Source organism: Monodelphis domestica, chromosome 7, assembly GCF_027887165.1.
Source record: "Monodelphis domestica isolate mMonDom1 chromosome 7, mMonDom1.pri, whole genome shotgun sequence".
NCBI classification, from domain to species: Eukaryota; Metazoa; Chordata; class Mammalia; order Didelphimorphia; family Didelphidae; genus Monodelphis; species Monodelphis domestica.
Genome location: NC_077233.1, coordinates 88,541,407 through 88,562,325, shown reverse-complemented (window position 1 = coordinate 88,562,325; position 20,919 = coordinate 88,541,407). Strand labels below are relative to the sequence as shown.

Here is a 20,919-nt window from a genome sequence, read left to right as displayed (position 1 = left end):
TCTTGAGTAATATTGGAGCCCAGGGCATGTTCTCTGACTGAAGAGTTCTCAAGTTAACAGTTGCCATTCCTGGAATTTATACTCCTGTTACAACTGATCTTCAAGGGAGATTTCTCTGTGTATGCTTTCTTTTTCTGTGTCCTTTCTTAATATCAAGAAATAGTTAATCAAACAACATTTAGTATGACCCTTATACCAGATATTTTAATTTGAAATGTCAAAGAAAAGAAATTCCTGCCTTCATAAAACTTACAATCTAAGAAAGAAATGTTAGTTTATATGCAAGTATATAGCAGGACATTATCAAGGGATAAATCACTAACTTTCCCTTCCTTGGACTCTAACCTCTTTCCAAGGGTACTATCAAGCAACAGAAAAAAAAATACTGATCATAGTGATAATTGTTATGATGATAGATATGGGAAACTTTGAAGGGCTCCAGAACTTTCACTTGTTAACTATGTGTGCCATGGCATTAGATTCCAGAAATAGTAATGGTTAACTTGATAACTCTTCAGTCATAGAGTATGGCCTTGGCTTCACTGTCATTATCACAACTTATTACAAGGATAATTATACCCTGCATCAAAAAAGCATCCCTTCTAATATTCTGATTCAAGTTATTGTGTTAGAATTCTTGGTTTCCTAATTATAACAGACTTTTCCAAATTTGTGTTTTATGTCATCCTATAATTGAAGGATAAGTGTGAAACACAACTCTTCCAAAAATTTAGTTGGTCTTCAAAGCAAGAAAGTGATTGAATGAAAATATTACTAGAGTTTTATTATTACACTGAAATATTCCTGATTTAGAACAGTTTTTGAAGCCAAAAGTCTAATAAAGCTGCTTCAAAGAAATCAAGAGCAGAAAATTAAAGAAATGGAATGTGGTCTGCAGTAGCTCTGAGAATTAGATCCCAGAGGCAGAGAAATAGTATCCATAAACAACAATCTCATTTAAATGTGATACAAGAACTCAGCACTGACACTGGATCTAGTCTTTTCTTTAGAATAATTTGCCTTATTTTCAATATCATTTTGCCAGTAATTTATAGGCCAATAATAGTAATAAGATAAAATCACACGTTAGAACCTTAAGGTTCACAAAGCACTTTCTTCCTAACAGTCCTACAAGATAGAAAGTGTATTATTCCTCCATTTTACTGATAAGGGAAAAAGGACTCAGTGAAGAAATTACTTTCCTATGACCATTAAGTTCTAGGATTTTCTTCTTGTAGTTCACAGCTAGTTAATGTTTGAATGAGGACTACAACCAAAGTCTTCTTGATTCCCAAGTTTAACACTATTTCCACCACACTGTCTCTGCTCTGTTTTTTAAGCTAACAGTACATCATTGCCCTTTTCTTCATGAAAATATCACTGATAAATTCTGTACTTGGGGGAACACATAGTCACTCTTTAAAATAAGTGAGGTATTTTTTCACAGATAGAACCTGTAGCATTAGAAATCAGTTAGAGGTAGACTATAATGTTTTATTCTCCTTAGTGATATCCTATCACACAGTGTTAGTAACACTGACTGGTTAGCATTAGTGTTGATGTTAACCTTTAACAATCTGATGACACACTAATTTCTCAGGAGAAATTTGATAGGAATAAAAATACCTTCCATCTCCCATGATTTCCTTATACAATAATTAGTAAAGTTCACTGTGTCATCTAGTTGTTAATGAATTGCATGATAAGAGCAGTAAAGTTCCTCCTTATAACATTATTCATCGAGTTCATTTTAATTCTGAGGCAATGAATCTGTTAAATTTCTGCTAGCACTACACTATACATTATAGGGAATATGAGAGAAATATATGGCTTAATACCTAGCCCCAACAAGTTTTGTCTTATTGGACACATAAGAATGCATACTTCCCCTTCCATGATTTATGGATTCTTTCTGCTCACCCTATCAAGAGTAAGACCTTTCAGTTCTTCCCCCACTCCCCTGGGTCCTTAGGTAGGAAGAGCATCTTTTTTATTTACATGAATTCCATAATTCATCTTCATAAGTACAAGGCAGTCAAGTCATATGCACATTTAACTAATGCAAATTCAACTTTAAAGCTACAACAGAAAAGGGAAAAAGAGATATGCCCATTCTCCACTATGAATATATTTCCCAGAATATGAGCATGAAATTAGTAACATTCTCACCACTTCCACATTCTGTGTGATTCTGAGGTCTCCACTTTCTAGTCATTCAACCATTCTAGGGCATATGGAGGATATAGTGCTGGATGCTGGATTTGGAGTCAGGAAGACTGGAGTTTAAATCCTGCTTCAGACCCCTGGGAAAATCACAGACTCTCTCAGCCAGCTTCAGTTTCCTCATTTATAAAATGAAGACAATAAGAGCACCTACTTCATAGGATTGTTGTAAGGATCAAATGAGAGAGTACGTGTAAAATGCTCTGCAAAATGTAAAACTTCATATAATAATTAACCATGTTTGGCTGGTAGAGGGGAAGGTAACTTCAGTTGTCCTAGACTTAGAGATTCCTAATTGACTAGAAAACCTCTACCTTTGACTTCTTTGTGTTCTGTCTTGCCTTCTGGTGAAATATGAAGAAGAAACAAATATATGGTGAAAACCTTTTCAAATATCATCCCATTTATGTAAGACATTTTCAAGAGTATTTTTTCCTCTTTCCTTACATCTAAATCTTTACCTATTTTTTCTCAAAGTAGATATTTTGGTTCTCCCTATCTATTGATTAATACTTTAGCTATGTCCCCAAGAAAAATATGCTTTTACATTCAGTTTCATGGTAGCCATGCTACATTCAGCTTCTTTCTGATACCAACTACATTATTCTAAAGAGACCCTAGCCCCTTTCCACTTACATCTGTTGAAAAATACTGTACTGAAAAAAAAAATGGTCTAAATCACTAATAGGTGGAGAAATGCAAACTAAAACAACTCTGAGGTACCACCTCACATACCTCATATTGACTAATATGACAGAAAAGGAAAATAGCATAGGCTAAAGGTGGGGAAATGGGTGCACTAATACATTGTTGGCGGAACTGTGAGTTAGTCCCACAATTTTGGAGAGAAATAAGAAACTATGCCCCAAAACTTATTACACTATGCATATCCTTTGATACTGTAATACTACTACTAAGTCTATACCCCAAAGAAATCAAATAAAAAGGGAAAAGATCCATATGTATAAAAATATTTGTAACAACTCTTTTTGTGATGGCAAAGAATTGAAAAACTGAGATTTCCCATCAACTGGGGAATGTCTGAACAAGTTACGGCACATGAATGTGATGGAATACTATTGTGCTGTAAGAAACAAATGAGATAATTTCAGAAAAACCTAGGAAGACTTATATGAACTAATGTGAAGTGAACAGAACCAGAACAATTTACACAGTAACAACAATATTGTAAAGATAATCAACGGTGAAAGATTTATTAACACTGATCAATTCATTGAACCACCACAATTTTATAGGACTTATATTGAAACATGCTATCCATTTCCAGAAAGAGAACTGTTATAATCAGAGTGCAGATTGAAGCATGTTTTTTCCTTGGTTTTATCTTTTTCTAAAATACAGTTATTGCAGAGAAATAGGTTTTAGTTTTACATGATTTCATATATTCAATGGGCATTATATTTCTTGCCTTCTCATTAAGTGGGAGAGGAGTAGGAAGAAGGAGAGAATTTGGAACTGAAAAATAAAATAAAGCAGGAAAAACCACTATATTTATGGGTGATTTTTATGATTTTCCAAAGGTACTTTTTTTTGACTACATGCAATTTTTACCTTTCTGCTAACTTTAGATTCTAACCTACCCTTTGGATATGTACTTCTACTATAGCAATTTTCACTGCAGATTTTCTGAAAATGCTAAAGTTACATATTGGCTAAGTCTCTATAGGGGAAACTATGCCAATATTAATGCAAATAGATTGAAAATGAATTAAAATCCTACAAAACCTCCATATTGGTTTAACACATTTAGGTGGTGTTCTTAACATGTTTCATTTTGTGATGGATTAACTTGGTCCTTCTACAGCTTTCTTCTCTAGTGAATCCTATGCATAGCAGAGCCAAGTCAGTAGCTTATAAGAGTGAGAAAAAGGAAAGCTATAGTGAATGCTGATTACTTGTCTACTTTAAACTCACTCTTTAGGCACTCAAGGAATATGCTATAAAAATGTCATCAGATGAATAATTAAACTGAAATGACAAGAAGAACTAGAAGTACTCTCTTACTGACATTTTATCAGTCACAAAATCCCTGACCTCATTTGCTGAGCAAAGCTCTCCTAAAATTCAAAGGCAAATTCAACTCATCTTTGTCACCAAGAAGTTGGAACCCCTAAGCCCCAAGGTTCATAACATATGGAGTCCCTTATATGACCACAGAACGTGGGTAGATAGCTTGGGAAACATATTGTGTGTTTCATATGTGTCTCTCTCTTTAATAGGCATTTGGGCCTGGACCTAGTTCCTCGAAAGGACTTTGAAGTGGTGGATTCTGACCAGATTAGTGTCTCTGATCTCTATAAAATGGTAAGAAATCTAAGAGAGGACATGCGTTTTCTCCCTTCTTCTAGTTCCCTTACTTATTAATTTTTTTTCGCAATTAAATGGTGACTATCATCCAGTGTTACTAGAATTGGTCTTTGTTTCTTTCCAAAGTTATTAAACTAATCTTTACTAGCATGACAACATATGCCATGTTAGTCCCAAATGAAGAGTCTCTTCAGGCTAATAAGTCCTGTGAGGTGCTAGGGATGGTATCAGGTCATGATTCTGTGGACTTTCGTCATCGATGAATTCCATTTCACATTGGAGGGACCTTATGGATCATCTAACCTAATTTGGTCATTTTCCAGGAGGGAAAAAACCTTGACTTTGAGATAGGAAGTGATTTGCTCAGGGCCACGCTTGAGCTAATTAGAACCAAGAGTAAAAAGTATTCAGGCATCCTAACTCCAGTTGCAGCACTTTGATTAAAAAAAAAAAAACTTAGGGTGGGAATTGGGGAGGAGGCAGGACATATGTAAAAGATTATATCTAATAAAGTAAGTCATCAAGAATGAAAATGTGTAGACTTCCATCGTATGCCAGAATCTGGTAAGGCTGTTTTCCTCCTATCTGGAATGACTAACAGGAGAGTTATAAAAATGGAAAAATGTAACAGAAATTAATAATCTTATCTAACCACATTACAAGCTAATAAATTTTGTCTTACCAAATGGAATATAAATGCTATTGCAAACATAGTGCCTACTATAAGTGATAATCATTCTAACTAGCTTCTAAATAAATTCTTGAAGAGGAGGGGGCCAACATCATGCCCCTCTGCCTGAGTTTGCTTCCCATCCTGCAATCATTGTCCAACTAGCTGTGTTTGGATTGTCTCATACAATAGAATGAAGGAAAGTCAAGGCTGGGGAAATAGCTCAAATTTTTATCTATTGCTTTAAGATTTTTCAAAGTGCTTCCTTTGCATCCTATGAGCTATGTAATATAATTGTTATAATCATCATTTTACCAGAGAAGGAAATGGGAGCTCTGAGAAGTTAATTGCCTTGCCCATGACCATTCAACTAGCAGCTGAAGTAAAATTTGAACCCAGCTCTCCTGACTCCAAATTCAATGGTTTTCATTTTTTTTGTTTCTTCTCTTTTCACTTTATCAAGCCACCTTTCAGCAAACTGCTCAAAAGAATCAATTCATTCAAAATTTGTTGTTTTCCAAGTTGTTTTCCTGGCTTCTGGTACTACGTATCTATTCTAATGGCCTTAGCTTGGTTGATTTTACCACTGCAACATTTCTTAAATTTTCCTCTTCCTTTTGTAGCCCTAGACTTATTATAATAAGTACTTTACTGTTATCTCTATTCTTCCTTTTGTTTCTCTGATGCATTTTTCACAGAACTGCTGGATAATCTTATTAATATTCTACTTTGGTTGTCCTATTCCTCTGTTCAAAGAACTTCAGTGGTTCCCCATTGCCTACCAAAGAAAGCAAAATTCTGCATCTTCTAGCACTGCCTGACTCCAGTCTGCCTGTCCAGAAATATTGCATTCCTCCCATTCACATGCTCTGTATACAAGCTAAACTATACAAATGACTCTTTGATCTAATTGTCTACCTGACCTCTTCCTTTCCATTTAACTCAACTCAAAAGACATTTATTAATCACCTACTATGTGAAAACACTGCTAGTTGTTGGCAGTTACAAATATGAAGCTAAAACCCTCAAGGAACTCACTATCTATCTAATCTATATCTACTTTTCTACTCATCTATCTACTTAACTCCTATCTTACCTATCCATGTATCTACCTATCTACTTTATCTGTATGTCTACCTATAGCTCTCTACCTATCCACTTATCTACCTACTCTATCTTAACTAGCTGTCTTACCTATCTTTCTGTGTGCAGATGTGCACTTACCAACTTGATCTATCTATCTATGTATATACATACACGTAGAGACAGATAAGTAGAATACAAAAGATATTTTCAAGGAGAAGAAAGCACTAGGAGAATAGGGAAGAGCTTCAAGGAGAAGGTGTTACCAAAGGTATTTGTGGGGGAAAACAAAAGACTTTAGAGATACTGAAAGAGGGCATTTCAGACCAGGGGAACAGGAGAGAACATGTCACATAGAGGAAAGTATGAGAAGTCTAATATGACTGAGGAATAAGAGGAAAAAAGACCAGAATTATAAGCAAGTGAAAGGCAAATTGTGGAGAGTTAAGATTTTCTGTATTTTGTTATAAAAGCAATGGGGAAATACTGAACATTTTTGAGTAGGAAAATGAATTTGTCACATCTGTATATTAGGAATAATAATTTGGCAGCTCTCTGAAAGAGGAATAGAAGGTAGGGGAAGGCTGGAAATGAGAGGAGCAGTTAGGAGACTATTGTAGTTGTCCAAGTAGTAGATAATGTGGGTCTGCGCTTGAGGTAGAAAATGAGTAAGTGGGAAAAGGGGGACTGAGGGAAGAGATGTTGAGGAGGTAGAATAAACAAGACTTGAAAATTTATCAGACATAAGGAAAGAAACAAGGAAGAAAAGGGAAGAGTTTGGGAATGACTCCAATATTGTGAAACTTGGTGACTAGAAAGATATTTGTGCCCTCAACAAAAAATAAGGGAACTTGGAATGAGAGATATGAAAGAAACTAAGAGTTCCCTTTTGAATTCTAGGTGGCATGATAGAGTTCTGGTCCTGGAGTCAGGAAACCCCCTTTTCCTGAGTTCAAATCTGACCTCAGGCATTTACTATCTGTGTGACCCTGAGCAAGTCACTCAGTCTTGTTTGCTTCCTTTTCCTCATCTATAAAATGAGCCTGAGAGGAAATAACAAATCACACCAGTATTTTTGCCAAAACACCAAGTGGAGTCACAAAGAGTTGGACATAACTTAAAAACAATAAGAAGAAATGGCATATAGGTGAAATAGGCCAGCAAAGAGTTGGTAATACAGGGCTAGAGTTCAGGAGACAGAGGAGAGCTAAATACAGATTTGGGGAGTCATCCACATAGAGATGATCATTTTACCCACAGGAATTGATATGATCACAAAGGAAAACAATAGAGAAAGAAGAGAACTCTGGACAGACCTTGAACATGAATTCTCATAGTTAATAAGAGAATTAAGATGATCCAGAAAAGGAAAAATGAAACTGAGAAGGAATCATCATGTAAATAGGAAAATAACCAAGAGAAACTATATTACAAAAGCCAAGAGAGCAAAGAATGTTCAGAGAGAGAAGGCATGATTGAGATAACAAAAGCTGTAGCGAAGTCACTCTCTAGCAGAGCCTTGGATGGTAGGTAGAACCTCCATAGGCAGAGAGAATGAAAAAGGCCATTCCATATGAGCAGGTAGCCAAGGCATAGAATGCATAGTATATTCCATTTGGACCTAAAGATTCAATTAGGAAATTAGGGGAAAAGTCAAATATCAAGCTGACTTGAGTTACTGAGACCTATGTATCCCTAAATGAGACCTCCATGAAGAAGGGCAAGAAGAGGGGGGAAGATGTTTATTTATCTACCTACCTATCTATACATATACATATGTTTGTATGTGTGTGCTTATAGTATATATTTTAAAATACACATACATGTATACTTTGACAAAAAACACTCACGTCTTTTCCTAGCCATATATGGGAGGTGGGAGTTGTAGAGAAGAAGAGAATTATGGTTTATCCATGTATGTAGACCAATATGATTACTGGTACACAGTCTATAGTTCTTATGGAAAAATTCTTTGTTCTGAAGCAGAAAATTAATTCTCTAAGGAATTTGTACATCATTCTGCACTGGGGAGGGGTTTGTTACTCAGAATATAAGCAGCGGCTAATTGACTGAGCGATTGCCCTCTTTTCTTTTCTAGCACTTATCTAGCCGGCACAGCGTACAGCAAAGTACATCCCAGGTAAGCTGGCTTGAAAAAAACTTCTTATCATTTCCAGTTCACTGCCATCTTTTAAGACATGAGAACTCATCGGGAAATAATTGACTCTGTGTTTAAAATCACCTTTGATCTTAAGATCCTGACCCATAAATCAACTGACCTTTGAGTGTGTCAGCACTATCAAGGCTTGGGTCCCCTGCCTGAGACTCCAGACCTTCACGCAGCTCCTTAAGAACAGCACGTAATTTCCTGGCGGCATGGCTCTCTGCAAAAGCTCTAACTTTCTCCTCACAGAATTGAGAACTCCTCAGGTAGTCAGAGGCTGGTCAGGTCACCCTTTTATGAATATATGATAGCTTCATAATTTCAGCTCCAACCTAGCCTTGAAATGAGCTATCCCAAAGCAGCCTAAGGGAACTGGTTCTTTAATATATGTTTTTCCAGTTAGACTTCAGGTTCCCGGTGCACCCTGGAGCAAACTCTGTATCCTCCTTTGCAGTCCATGTCTCCATTTGTAACATGGAACTAATAATAACTGTTCTTACTTACTTGATGGGAATTGTTTAAGGGTAAAAGTTTTAAAAATAAAAACAAAGGCAAAAAATACATTCTGAATTTTACCCGAAGTTCAACATGAAATCAGTTATATGCTAGGTAAGGAGGTGATCTGCATCAGCAGAGCTTGGAGCTCTTTTCCTGTTTATTCCAAAAGTTGATCCCCAGAAATTCTTTCTCTGAGAGGGATCAGTAGGATGGCACCATCTTCCTTAAACTCAGATTTTGGCTTCTGGCTCTCGGTCTGCCTGCCTGCCTGATTACATTGTTATACACACGACCAGAATGATCAGATGCCAACACCCTTAATAAATACCCGAAACAGCACCAGCTATTCATGGCACTGACACATATCTGGAACCTGATTCTGTAGCAAGAGCACCCACCTTCTAATGAGTCTGAAATAGCCAGTTGCCAGCAGCAACCAGTTATTCATGTTTTATATTTTCCATTGTTTCCATTGCTATTGCTCATCTTTGCTTTTTTTTCTGTTTAGGCTTCACCTTTTTACCCTTCTGCCCTTCTCATTCTTAGATGATAGTATTCGTGGATGTCTTTGTCACCTTAGCGCAGACCCTAATCAGTATTATTTATCCCCTCATGGCTAACAAGCAGTGCCTTTTGCCCATGCTTTAAATGAAACTGAAATGAATGTAGCCATATTTTTAGCAATAACAAATCCTTTAATGTGCATGCCCCCTTTATTAAAAAGAGTCTCATTGTCAGAGATGTTGTTATAGCTTCATTTAGTATCATCTCAAGCGAGATAATATATGTAAAAGTCTTTGAAAAATCTAAAGAACTGTACAAACATAAGGATTATTCTAAGGGGTTATTTTAGTTAACTTTCTCTAACCTATCCCAGTTCAGAGGAATTACAAAGTATTATTGCAGTATGTTTGCTCAGGCTTCTGTAAGGACCATCTAAGCAAGTTTTGATATCCTACCTACAGATATGTAAATGAAAATGAGATTTTTTTCTGGTTTATCAGAGCTTTGCTTTTTAAAAAGAAAACTAATAAAATATCTAGTCTGTAACCAAGAGACTTGGGTTTCAGACTCTGCTGAAGTCCCATCTAGATATAACCCTAGAATTCTTTGTTTTTTTTTTGAAAAATTGTATTTAATTAATTGATTAAGAATATTTTTCCATGGTTACATAATTCATGTTCTTTCCCTCCTCTCCTCTCATCCCCTCCCATAGCCAACAAGCAGTTCCACTGGGTATAACCCTAGAATTCTAACAACTTGGCTATTTCATGAAAATTAGCATAGACAAAAAGAGATTGACTTTATACCAGTAAAAAAAAAAATCAAAACAGAAAAGAGAAAAAGAGGAGAAAAAAGCTGAAGATCTATGAGAATTTTATTAAAGATTGAAAGTATTACCGTGCAGCAGTTCATTCAAGAAGTATTAATGAATATAATTCCTCTTTGACCCTGTTTAAGGGGGCATTGACACACAGAGTCACATCTGTATTATCATACTCATTTCCTCATTCTCAGTTGCCCCACTTGTCCCAACAGTTGCCATATCTTGCCATTTCTTTTTCTACAACATCTATATATGTCCCCTTTTTCCCATTTACATAACTACCATTCCTCATTCAGACCTGCATCACCTCTTGCCTCAGCAAGCCTAATTCATCACTCCCTCCAAGTTGCCTCTATTCCAATCCATGTTTTCTGCTGTCAAAATAGTTTTCCCAAAGCCTAAGTCCAACTGTTATTCCCTCACTCCCAACTCATTAAATTCCAGATGTTCCCTATTACTTCCAGGATCAACTATAAGCTCCTCTGTTTGGCATTTACAGCTCCTGACAATCTGGTCCCTTCCTACCTTTCCAGTCTTCTGACACATTACTCACCTCTACAAATTCTCTGGATCAACCATACTGGCCTACTCCCACCCCCACCACCATGCCTAGAGCATTCTCCTTTCCCTTCTCTGCTTCTTAGAATCCTTGGCTCTGTTCGAGATTCAATGAAGACTGTTTCAGAAGGCATTTCCCAGCAGCCTGGAGTACTAATGCCTTCCCCTTCTGAGATTATCTTCCATCTACCATTTATGTACATGTTGTCTCTCCCATTTAAATGTAATATCCTTGAGAGTAGGGGTTGTTTTTCCTTTTCCTGTGTATTTCAGTGTTTAGCACCATGCCTGACACACAGTAAGCCTTTAATAAATGTTTATTAATGAATTAGTTGAGTAATGTGTCATTAAAATATGTCAGATATTCCTGCATTCCTCTTCGCAGGTGGATACCATCCGTCCACGTCATGGAGAAGCCTGCCGGATACCAGTGCCACATCATTTTTTCCTCAGTCTAAAAAGTTTCACTTATAATACCATTGGAGAAGATACAGATGTCTTTTTTTCCTTGTATGACATGAGAGAAGGCAAGCAGATCAGGTAAGACTGTGTCTGGTATGGAATTATTGTTGCTACAAAGAAAGATACTTTGGGAAGCCCTGGTAGATTCTTAGAAGGAAATAGCATCCTCCTATTGGAACATATATTGAATGTCTATGTATTTATTTATTACTTAGACACTTTCAATGTGGAAAGAGTATTTGCTCTGATTTTACTTCCTACAAAACTGAAGTTATTTGGCATGTGGCCATCATATATGGCTACCCCAACCCAATATACATGGAAATGAAGTATTTAAGGGCTAATATCACACAGCATAAAATGAATTCTTATTTCACATAACTCCTACTAGTTCATTTTTATCTATATAAAAAGCATACTATCCCTCATGTATGATATGATATTACACAAATGATTCTGTGGCAAAGATGCCTTGAGTTGTTTTTCCATTTAGGAAAATAAATTTGCCCCAGTTCATGCATTCCTTCTTACTTTTGGTTGTGACTGGTAGCAAACGTATACATGATGGTCATCCAAGATTTTTAAAATTCAGTTTGTGACCATAGAGCAAAGTAAGCTACCTTACTCGTATGGAAATTTAACTTATGATCCTTGTCCTCATCACTACTATTCTGTAAACGATTTACCACACTGGCCAAAAATGTTCCCATATGACTGAAATGTGCCAGGTAATTTTATCATCAATTTTTAAGTTTCTGACACACTATATTACAATTACTTCAGGGTTTCAAAAGAGTTCATCTACATTTTGTTCCTTCCACCACCACAGATCATAGCTCTTTCCATTTGACACAAAAATTGAAAATCATCACCAGATAGCCATCCGGCCATCCTTCTGGCGATAAGTCTATCCATAATGAAGAAGCATGATCCTTAGAAAAGAGAAACTCAACCCATTTCCTGACCCATACCCAAGGCTTTTGCAGCTTTCTAGGACTTAAAGCAGTGGTGCCTTACCTCTTCAAATATAAGCTTATATCCTTCCAACATGATATTAGCCATATTCTATGCCACATATTTGGGGGAGCTAAAACTAAGTGTCAATACTTGGTACACATACGAATTGACTCTGTCAGCAAAGCTCAGGGTTTTACAATGCAATAATTAGAGGAACACTTTAGTGGACTTTCAAACTATGTCCTCTGCTATTTGTTAAAAAAATGTAACAATTTAAAAGGCAGAAAGTTAGATATTTTAAAAGTTATAGATAAATTATTTGGAGACATTTCACTAATGGAGAATCTTACAACTTTTCTATCTAAATAGGATCATGTCAGCTAGTTACTTAATTACATGCATCTTCCTCTTTTAAACTAGTGACACTGAAAATTTACTTCAAGAATATATCTTAAATAAATGGCATCTGAGGGCAAGACCCTTAAATTTCTATCACCATAAAGCTTTAAAATTCTATTATAGTTAGATGTTAACTTGATCTTATATTACTTTCCAAAAGTAAACTTCAGAAATCTCAAAGGATTCAATTAATATATACAAAGTAGAATTTATTTTACTGTTGTATATTGCTTATCAGAAGAATTGTTTGAACTACTGTATCTCAAAGAAAATGTTGCCATAGGCAGAATTTCAATGTTCCTTTCCTCCTGAGAAACCAAAGTAAGCAATAGGGAAAGAAATTAAGAAAAAAAAGATCCTTTTCCATTTTTTAAGTTCCTGCTGTGGCAGTAGAAAATAAACAGAACCAGTGATTTAAAAAAAAATACATGTGTAAAAGGAAATATTCCTAAATCGTTCTTTGAATTTTGATTAAACCATACTTTGATCTTTGAACTCAAATGTTAAATATTGCCTGAGGCCACTTTGTGCCACTAAGTGGAAATTGTCAAGTATATTTTGACGAATTAGAGTTTTAATTTCACGCAAAAAAAAGAAAAACTGTAAAGATCTTTCTATCTTTTTTTCCTGTTTCATAAGATCATTGTATCAAAGAAGAGGCACATTAGAATCATTTCCATAAATTCTAAAAAACGTCTACAACAAGCCTAAATGCAACAAAAATGGTCAACTACTGAAATACACACAGTTAGATATAAATGTCCACATATTCTAGAACTAGAACCATGGTTCTTCTTGACTTTTATCTTCTTGAGGGGAGGCATCATGTTTAATACATTTTGTATTTTCCAATTAAAGTGAGAAATGTTTAGATTTCAACCTGGATTATGGGTGAGACACAGAGTTTAGACTTGATGAAAGAGGTAAATGGAGCAATTCTAAGTTTCTGAGCAGTAAAAGGTATGAAAATAGTATTTTAAGAATTCTTGCAACAGGATACCATCCTTGGCATAATTAAGTGTCATTGTGTAACACAAGCATTACATAACATTATGCAGTGCTTTCATCCTGACAATCAGAAATTTTAATACATTAAGAACCCATGTGTCAAGGGAGTCCTTGACTTTTTCCCAGATCAATGTGCAGCAACACCCTGCACACCCTTTGTTCTACACTTGGGACTCTTCACTTTTCTTTGTATCATGGACCCCTCTGGCAATCTGGTGAAATCTAGGTACCCTTGGTACCCTTCTCAGAATAATCTTGTTGGGTTTTTTTTTTTTTAGTGTAAAACAAAATACATAGCATTATCCAAAGAAACCAAAGATTAGTGAAAATAAAGATTTTTTTTCTATCATAAAACTCATCCCTCTATAACTCATCCTCACTGGGAGCTTCCAAATATTCCCCAGCCCCCAGGATTGTCTCATACACAGCCAGACCTTCCAGAGGATCATTGCCGGGTCCTCCGTTTGCATAATTTAGTGATCTTGGCACTCAAGCTGGTCAGTTTCTTGTCACGGGCAATGCGAGCCTTTGGCTCCACTGACAATCTGAATTGGATTCTGATTCCTTCTCCAAGATCCCATTTCATGCCACTGTTTTCCCGCCATTTGCTTTGTTTTGGCCAGGCCTTCGTCACAGCCACATATATTAATTGATTGCCTCTGAAATTGCCCATGGTAAAGGCATGCAGCCTTTGTATCAAGTTTTTATACAGAAAGTACCTACAGGATGAGCAGCCAGCTGCCTCCATGTGAAATGGCCATTATGTCTTGTGTGTCCTTTTTCCTTCTTGAAAAGCCTCACACACTAGTCAGTGTCCAAATTCATTTCCCCTGGGCAGACATTAACCCTTTCCATGCTTCAGCCTCAAGTCTACTGATGCATTTGTTGACCTTGGAGAACCTTCACTTGGTAGGAATGTAGAAACATTCTAAGCAGTTCTAGGTGAGGTCATGCCTGATGCCAGTGTGCTAATGGATTCATGATCTAGGAGGGAGGAAAAGAAGTCACAGCCTTACCCCCCAGTGACACTCGCATAAGGAATTTAGGGCCCAAACAAATGTGGTGTAAGGGGTGTAGAGAGGACTTGGTGACACATGCATTGGGGAAGGTGAAAGAGAATGAAAACTCAAAAGACAACTCCAAGCATTCTGGCCTGAGATGAAAGTGGTCCCAGTGGCAGAGAGAAGAGCCAGTTCGGGAGAATAGATGATGAGTATGATTTGGGAACACATTGAGTCCAAACTGAGATGGCATGTTGGCAGATGGAAATACATGCTTGGAATGAATGTAGAAAATTAGAAATAGAGGGGTTCTTTGGGGTATTTGTACACAAAAATACTGGTTGAATCTCAAAGAAGGAATGTACTTAGAGAATAGAAGAGCAGAGAGCTGAAATAGTCTTTAGAAATTCCTCTTGAAGCTCAGGAAAAAAATTGTTGTTCTTTGGTTGTCTCAGTCATGTCCAACCCCATTTGAGGTTTCCTTAGCAAACATATTGGAGTGATTTGCCATTTCCTTCTCCAACTCATTTTACAAATGAGCAAACGAAGGCAAACAGGGTTAAATGACTTGCCCATGGTCCCAGAGGTCAAATTTGAACTCAAGAGTCTACCAGACTCCAGGCCCAGAACTTTATTCACTGTGCCTCAAAGGAGAAAAATTAAGGACTGATGAATGAATAACAATTGCAGGGGTAGGAAGTGAACCAGGATGGTACACTGCCAGAGAAACCAAGAAAATACTATTCAAGAAAGAAATTAATGTGCTCAAAGAACTAATAAACTGGAGGAATTCCATGTGAATTGGAATGACCTCCAGGAATTGATGCAGAGTGAAAGGAGCAGAACCAGGAGAACATTGTACACAGAGACTGATACACTGTGGCACAATTTAATGTAATGGACTTCTCCATTAGTGGCAATGCAGTGATCCTGAAGAACCTGAAAGGATTTAACAAGAAAGAGCACTATCCACATTCAGAAGAAAAACTGTGGGAGTAGAAACACAGAAGAAAAAGAACTGCTTGAATACATGGGTCATGGGGATATGGTTGGGAATGTAGACTCTAAATGAACCTCCTAGTGCAAACACCAACAACATGGAAATAGGTTCTGATCAAGGGCACACGTAATATCCAGTGGAATTGTGGGTGGGCTACGGGAAAGGTTGGGGGGAGGGGAGGGAGGGATAGAATACAATTCTTGTAACCAAGGAATAATGTTCTAAATTGACTAAATAAAATTTTTAAAATAAATAGATAGATAGATAGATAGATAGATAGATAGATAGATAGATAGATAGATAGATAAATGAATAAATAAATAAATAAATGAATAAGAAATAGAAATTGGTTAATAGTGTGAAATAGTGTTGACAGGTTACGGAAAGATTAAGGAAAGAATTTAACTAAAAGTAACATTAACCCTGGAGAGACTAGTTTTGGTAAAGTGATGGAAGTGCAAGATTACAGCAAGTTAGGGAAAAACCAGAAAGACAAAAATATTGAAATGGCAATCCAGAGATCTGGGTTCAAGTCCTGTATCCATTATCTATTGGCTATGTAGTTTTGAGTAATATTCTTAACTTTTTTGAATCTAGTTTTCTTCATTTAAGATGTCCTCTAAAATTCTTTAGAACTTAGAGCTTTCTAGAATATCTAACTAAGGCTAGAGTAGTAGGTGCTTAAAGTCCTCAAGTTAAGATTGTCCTGGACTGGCCAGGCAGGGGAATGTTGTTAGGTATAGACTGAACTAAATTCACTCTGAAGTTCTTTCCATTCTTGACATTATCTAATGCTTTTGACATGTGGACAATAGAAAAAATCTAAATGTCCCACATGTAAAGCAACAAAAGGAAGTGAAGAAACAGACCACATGGGAAGGGAAGGCTAAATAAAAGAAACAAGACTAAGTAAAAGAATGTTTGAAAGAATGAAAAAAGAAAAAAAAACTGATTCTTGACAAATAAGATCCATGATAAGTTTAAATATATAAAAGTAGATACTATATACAAATGCTCTTCTGAAGTCACAGAGGCTCCTACTACCATCCTGCAAATATTCCCTTAGGAATCAGTGGAACCTAGCAGTCATGAGACTAGTATAAGACTTTAAAGGCAGATTTTATGGGGTCCCTTCAGTTCATGGACTGCCCACCCCCAGAAACCTTGCAGGAGCTTCTTGAGCAATAGATAAAGCTTTGACTTTGTAGCTGTATTAACAGTGGAGTAATCCACATCAATCATCATCATGGTCCAAATGACAGTGAAAACTAAGGGTGAAATTAGTCATTACCCTCATATAGACTGGGCTATACAGAAATCTAAATATGCTATGGGAATGAACTCACAGAGAGAGAGAGAAATGTTAAATTCATAAGGCTATTAAGGATATTAAGAACCCGGAAGAGTTAGTTTCCTTCACTGAGAAATGGCTGTGCTTGACTTTTTTTTTTTTACTGTTTTCTGGAGCAGATAGAGAAAAAGAAGAAAAGAAAGCTTTTAAGTCAAATGTAAAGTAACCTTTTTTACTGTGCTGTTCAAAAGTTATCCTTTCATTTTCCAATTTGATTGAGGAAAGCATTCCACCCTTCCAAAAATCTTTTGTGCTTTTTAGTATATGTCATAAAACTTTGCTAGTTCAAACTACTATTTAACTAACCAAAAGCAGCCCTGGGACCCAGAGATAGGGTCTATGAATACATTTCAAGGAGCTGATGAACTTGTATAGGAAAAAAATGTTTCTTTTATTTTCACTAATATTTGATTTACTCTATAATCTCATGTGTTTTATTTTATATGTTTAAAAACATTATTCTAAGAAAAGGTCCATAGGCTTCACCAGGCCATCAAAGAAGTCCATGGCCCAAAGCAAGATAAGAGCCTCTGATCTAAAGTGGTGCTTCTTCAGAGAAGTATTCCAGAAAACACTAAATCTTCCTGCATTCACCATCCCTGTGCCCCAATTGTCATGCCAATCTCCATGACTTTTCTATAACTATTTATCCACATTATTTCTATGAATATTTCACAATTCTATCTCCTCAATACTACTATTCTAGTTTCTAAAATCTTTTAAAGAGCCTCCAACTGCTTGATTCTTTTTTTTAATCATCTGATTTTATCATTACCAAGATATTCAGCCTGTGCTCCCGATGTATAATTTTTGTAGCAATTGCCTAGTAATCCCAGGGAATTGTGTGAAAAAAGCGTCCTATCTCTAATTTCTGTCTTGTCCCCAGTCCACCAAGGATGTCATCTTTCAAAATTAAGCCAGGTTCTGGAGAAATCTTTCCTGCGCTCTCCTTTAACCAATCTCTAAATGGTCCTGTCATTGATATCCTCCCTGTTTTAGCTCTTAGAGCTCTTGACCTTACTGAATAATTCATCTCTTCTTACTTCTGTGCATATGGAGTTATTTTGTTTGACTTGTGAATATTCACATGTCAAAATTTATTTTAGAAAACCTCTATGGCAATGTATCTCTCCTCTACTCAATTATCTACTATTATAGAGAAGGAAGTGTTTGAATTCAATTGAATAAATATTCATTAAGTGCCTATTGTATGCAAGCCATCGTTGTCCCTTTTATTTAGGATACAACGATGAAACTAGTACAGGCTCTGCTTTCAAGAAATTTGCCCTCTAAAAAGTGCAGTAGAGTCTTGAACTTCTGAGCTGCCTGAATCTCACAACCTTTGGCAAGAGGCATGCCTAATATATGATTAGGATGGAATAAATCTGTTCTATAAGGATTGATGAGTTGTATAGTTTCAGAGAAATCTGGGAAGACTTTTTAGCAGAAGTATTGTGGTGATGACCAATTATGAGAGATGTAGTTACTCTCACCAATACGATGATACAAGACAATTCCAAAAGACCCATGATGAAAAAAGCTATCCACCTCCAGGGAGAAAACTGATAAACTTTGAGAGTACAGATTAAAGCATGCTTTTTAAATTTTTTCTTTATCTTTCTTGTGCTTTTATTTTGCAACATGGCTAAGTGAAAATATGTTTTGTATGAAATCACATGTATAATTGATATCACATTCCTTGCCTTTGCAGTGGGTGGGGGAAGGATTGGGAGAAGGGGGTGAATTTGGAACTCGGAATTTTTTTAAATTACTGTTAAAAATAAACGTAAAAACAGTTTTAAAAAGAGGCACACAGAAGAGAATAGCAAAGTGCTCAGAGAATACTGTAAAGGAGACAGCTCTTAATGACCTGACATCTCTCACATCTATATTCCTTTCTCTATTCCTGTAGCCACGACTCTGGTTTGGACCTTGTAATTTCTTGTGTGGACTATTGCAGTAGTCTCCTAATTGGTCTCTAGGTTTTATCTCTTCTGACTCCACCCCATGTCTGCCAAAGTGATTTTCCCAAAGTATAGGCATAACCATAGCATTTCTCTATTCATTATAATGTGTTAGTTTCCATCATCTCTAGCATCAAATATAAACTATTCTGTTTGCCATCTAAATTTATTTTAGCTTTGCCCCAAATTTACTGTTCCAGACTCATTATACCTTACTTCCTTTCTTATACTCCATTATCCAACCAAATTGGCTTTCTTACTCTTCCTCATAACTAACATGACAGCCATGACACAGTGAATAGAGTGCTGATCCTGGAGTTAGGAAAACATGAGTTCAAATCCAGCCTCACTTACTAACAGTGTAACCCTGAGCAAGTCACTTAACCCCTGTTTGATTCAGTTTGTCTATCTATAAAATGGGAATAATAATAGTACCTGCCTCCCAAGGTTGTTGTGAAGGTCAAACGAAATAATACTTGTAAATCACTAAACAGTGCCTGGCATATAATGTATTTAATAATTGTTTCTTTGGTTCCTTTCTTTCTTCCTTATCTTCCCCCTTTAGAATCCCTAATAACCTTCAGCACTTAGCTCAAGCACCATCTTTTATATCAATGATTTCAAATTCAAATATATACAGGAGCTACTAAACCATACATTAAAGATCTCTGCCTGCTGCATGTTGACTTAGTTTTAAAATGTACTGTTTTCTGTGATTTGTTATAGTTTTGTTTATTTTGTTAAAAATTTCCCACTCACATTTTAATCAGATTTGGATTACACTGGGGAGTGTTATGGGTTTCATGGGACCCAAGTCCACACTATCAGAGCATATGATATTTCTGTTCTATATTAAGCATTTTTCTGATCTCCTTGGTGCCTAGTGATGCTAATGACTTCTTTCCTCTAAAAACAAAAACAAAAATAGTTTATATATATTTTGCACTTTTATATCTAGTTATGTTTGTCTAGATAGAATATGAACTGCATGAGAAGAGATGGTTTTATTTATTCCTTTTTGCCTCTGTACCTAGGATAATACCACCTAGATAAAAGACTGAACATTCTTTGGCATAGAATTAACTCTTTAATTCTCCTTCCTGGTGGCACCATTAGCTCTATTGCATAAGACCAATACTTTTTCTAATTTTTTTTTCTTTAGACAAATATCTGAACTTCTTGCCACCAAGCATCCTACTTGTACGTAAACCTCCCTAAGTTTAGTTTATAAAATTCAAATTAACTGACTTTGGTTTAAAACATTGGCTTAGAAGTGTGGGTTAATCTGTCTATACAGTTATGCCCCTATATCCACTGATTTGGTATATTCATTTACTCATGGTTAACCATGAAAAAGAATTTTTTAATGGAAAATTTGGAAAATTACAGAAAAGAAAAAAAAGTGATTCATAAGTTTCAAACTGCCCATTGAGCAAATACTGATTGCAACATGGTGAAGTCCACCAGTCCAGTACATGACACCCGTGCAGAACTTTTCTCCAGTATACATAGAGTGGTCTGACTGATCATATTCATTGTAACATTATTGCAGTGTCTTTGGTTAAGAAAACCCTGGCTTTAATTCTGACACCAAAGCACAAGAGTAATGGTGCTCCTAGTGTGGTCGAACCCCTATACATGGTGATTTGGTAATCTGCTGATTCAATGACCCTGGGTAAACATTAGATGGTCCCTTGTATTCATAATTTCAGCCATCCACAGTAGATCTTGGAACATGTAGCCTGTAGTTATGGGGGCCCTACTCTATAAACTTACCTTTCTAGGGTCTTTGGCAACTGTGGCTGCAGTTCTCTCATCTACATAAAAATTGTCCATTCTTTCTGAAGTAACAAGAAGGAATCCTACAACAATATCAATCAATATGATATGAAGTGGCACTTGATGAAGCAAAAGGAAGATTCTTAC

The 20,919-nt window shown here is 36.2% G+C and overlaps 1 protein-coding gene across 6 annotated transcripts in view; it reads left to right on the top strand.

Annotated features, from left to right (window-relative positions):
- The window catches only part of DOCK3 (dedicator of cytokinesis 3), a 604,983-nt gene that overhangs the window by 382,538 nt on the left and 201,526 nt on the right, over nt 1-20,919 (top strand). For all 6 annotated transcript variants that reach the window (XM_056805016.1, XM_056805021.1, XM_056805018.1 and 3 more), the window contains exons 7-9: nt 4,464-4,548; nt 8,403-8,444; nt 11,237-11,391. In XM_056805016.1, coding sequence (XP_056660994.1) covers nt 4,464-4,548; nt 8,403-8,444; nt 11,237-11,391 — 282 coding nt within the window. The remainder of the gene's footprint in view (nt 1-4,463; nt 4,549-8,402; nt 8,445-11,236; nt 11,392-20,919) is intronic.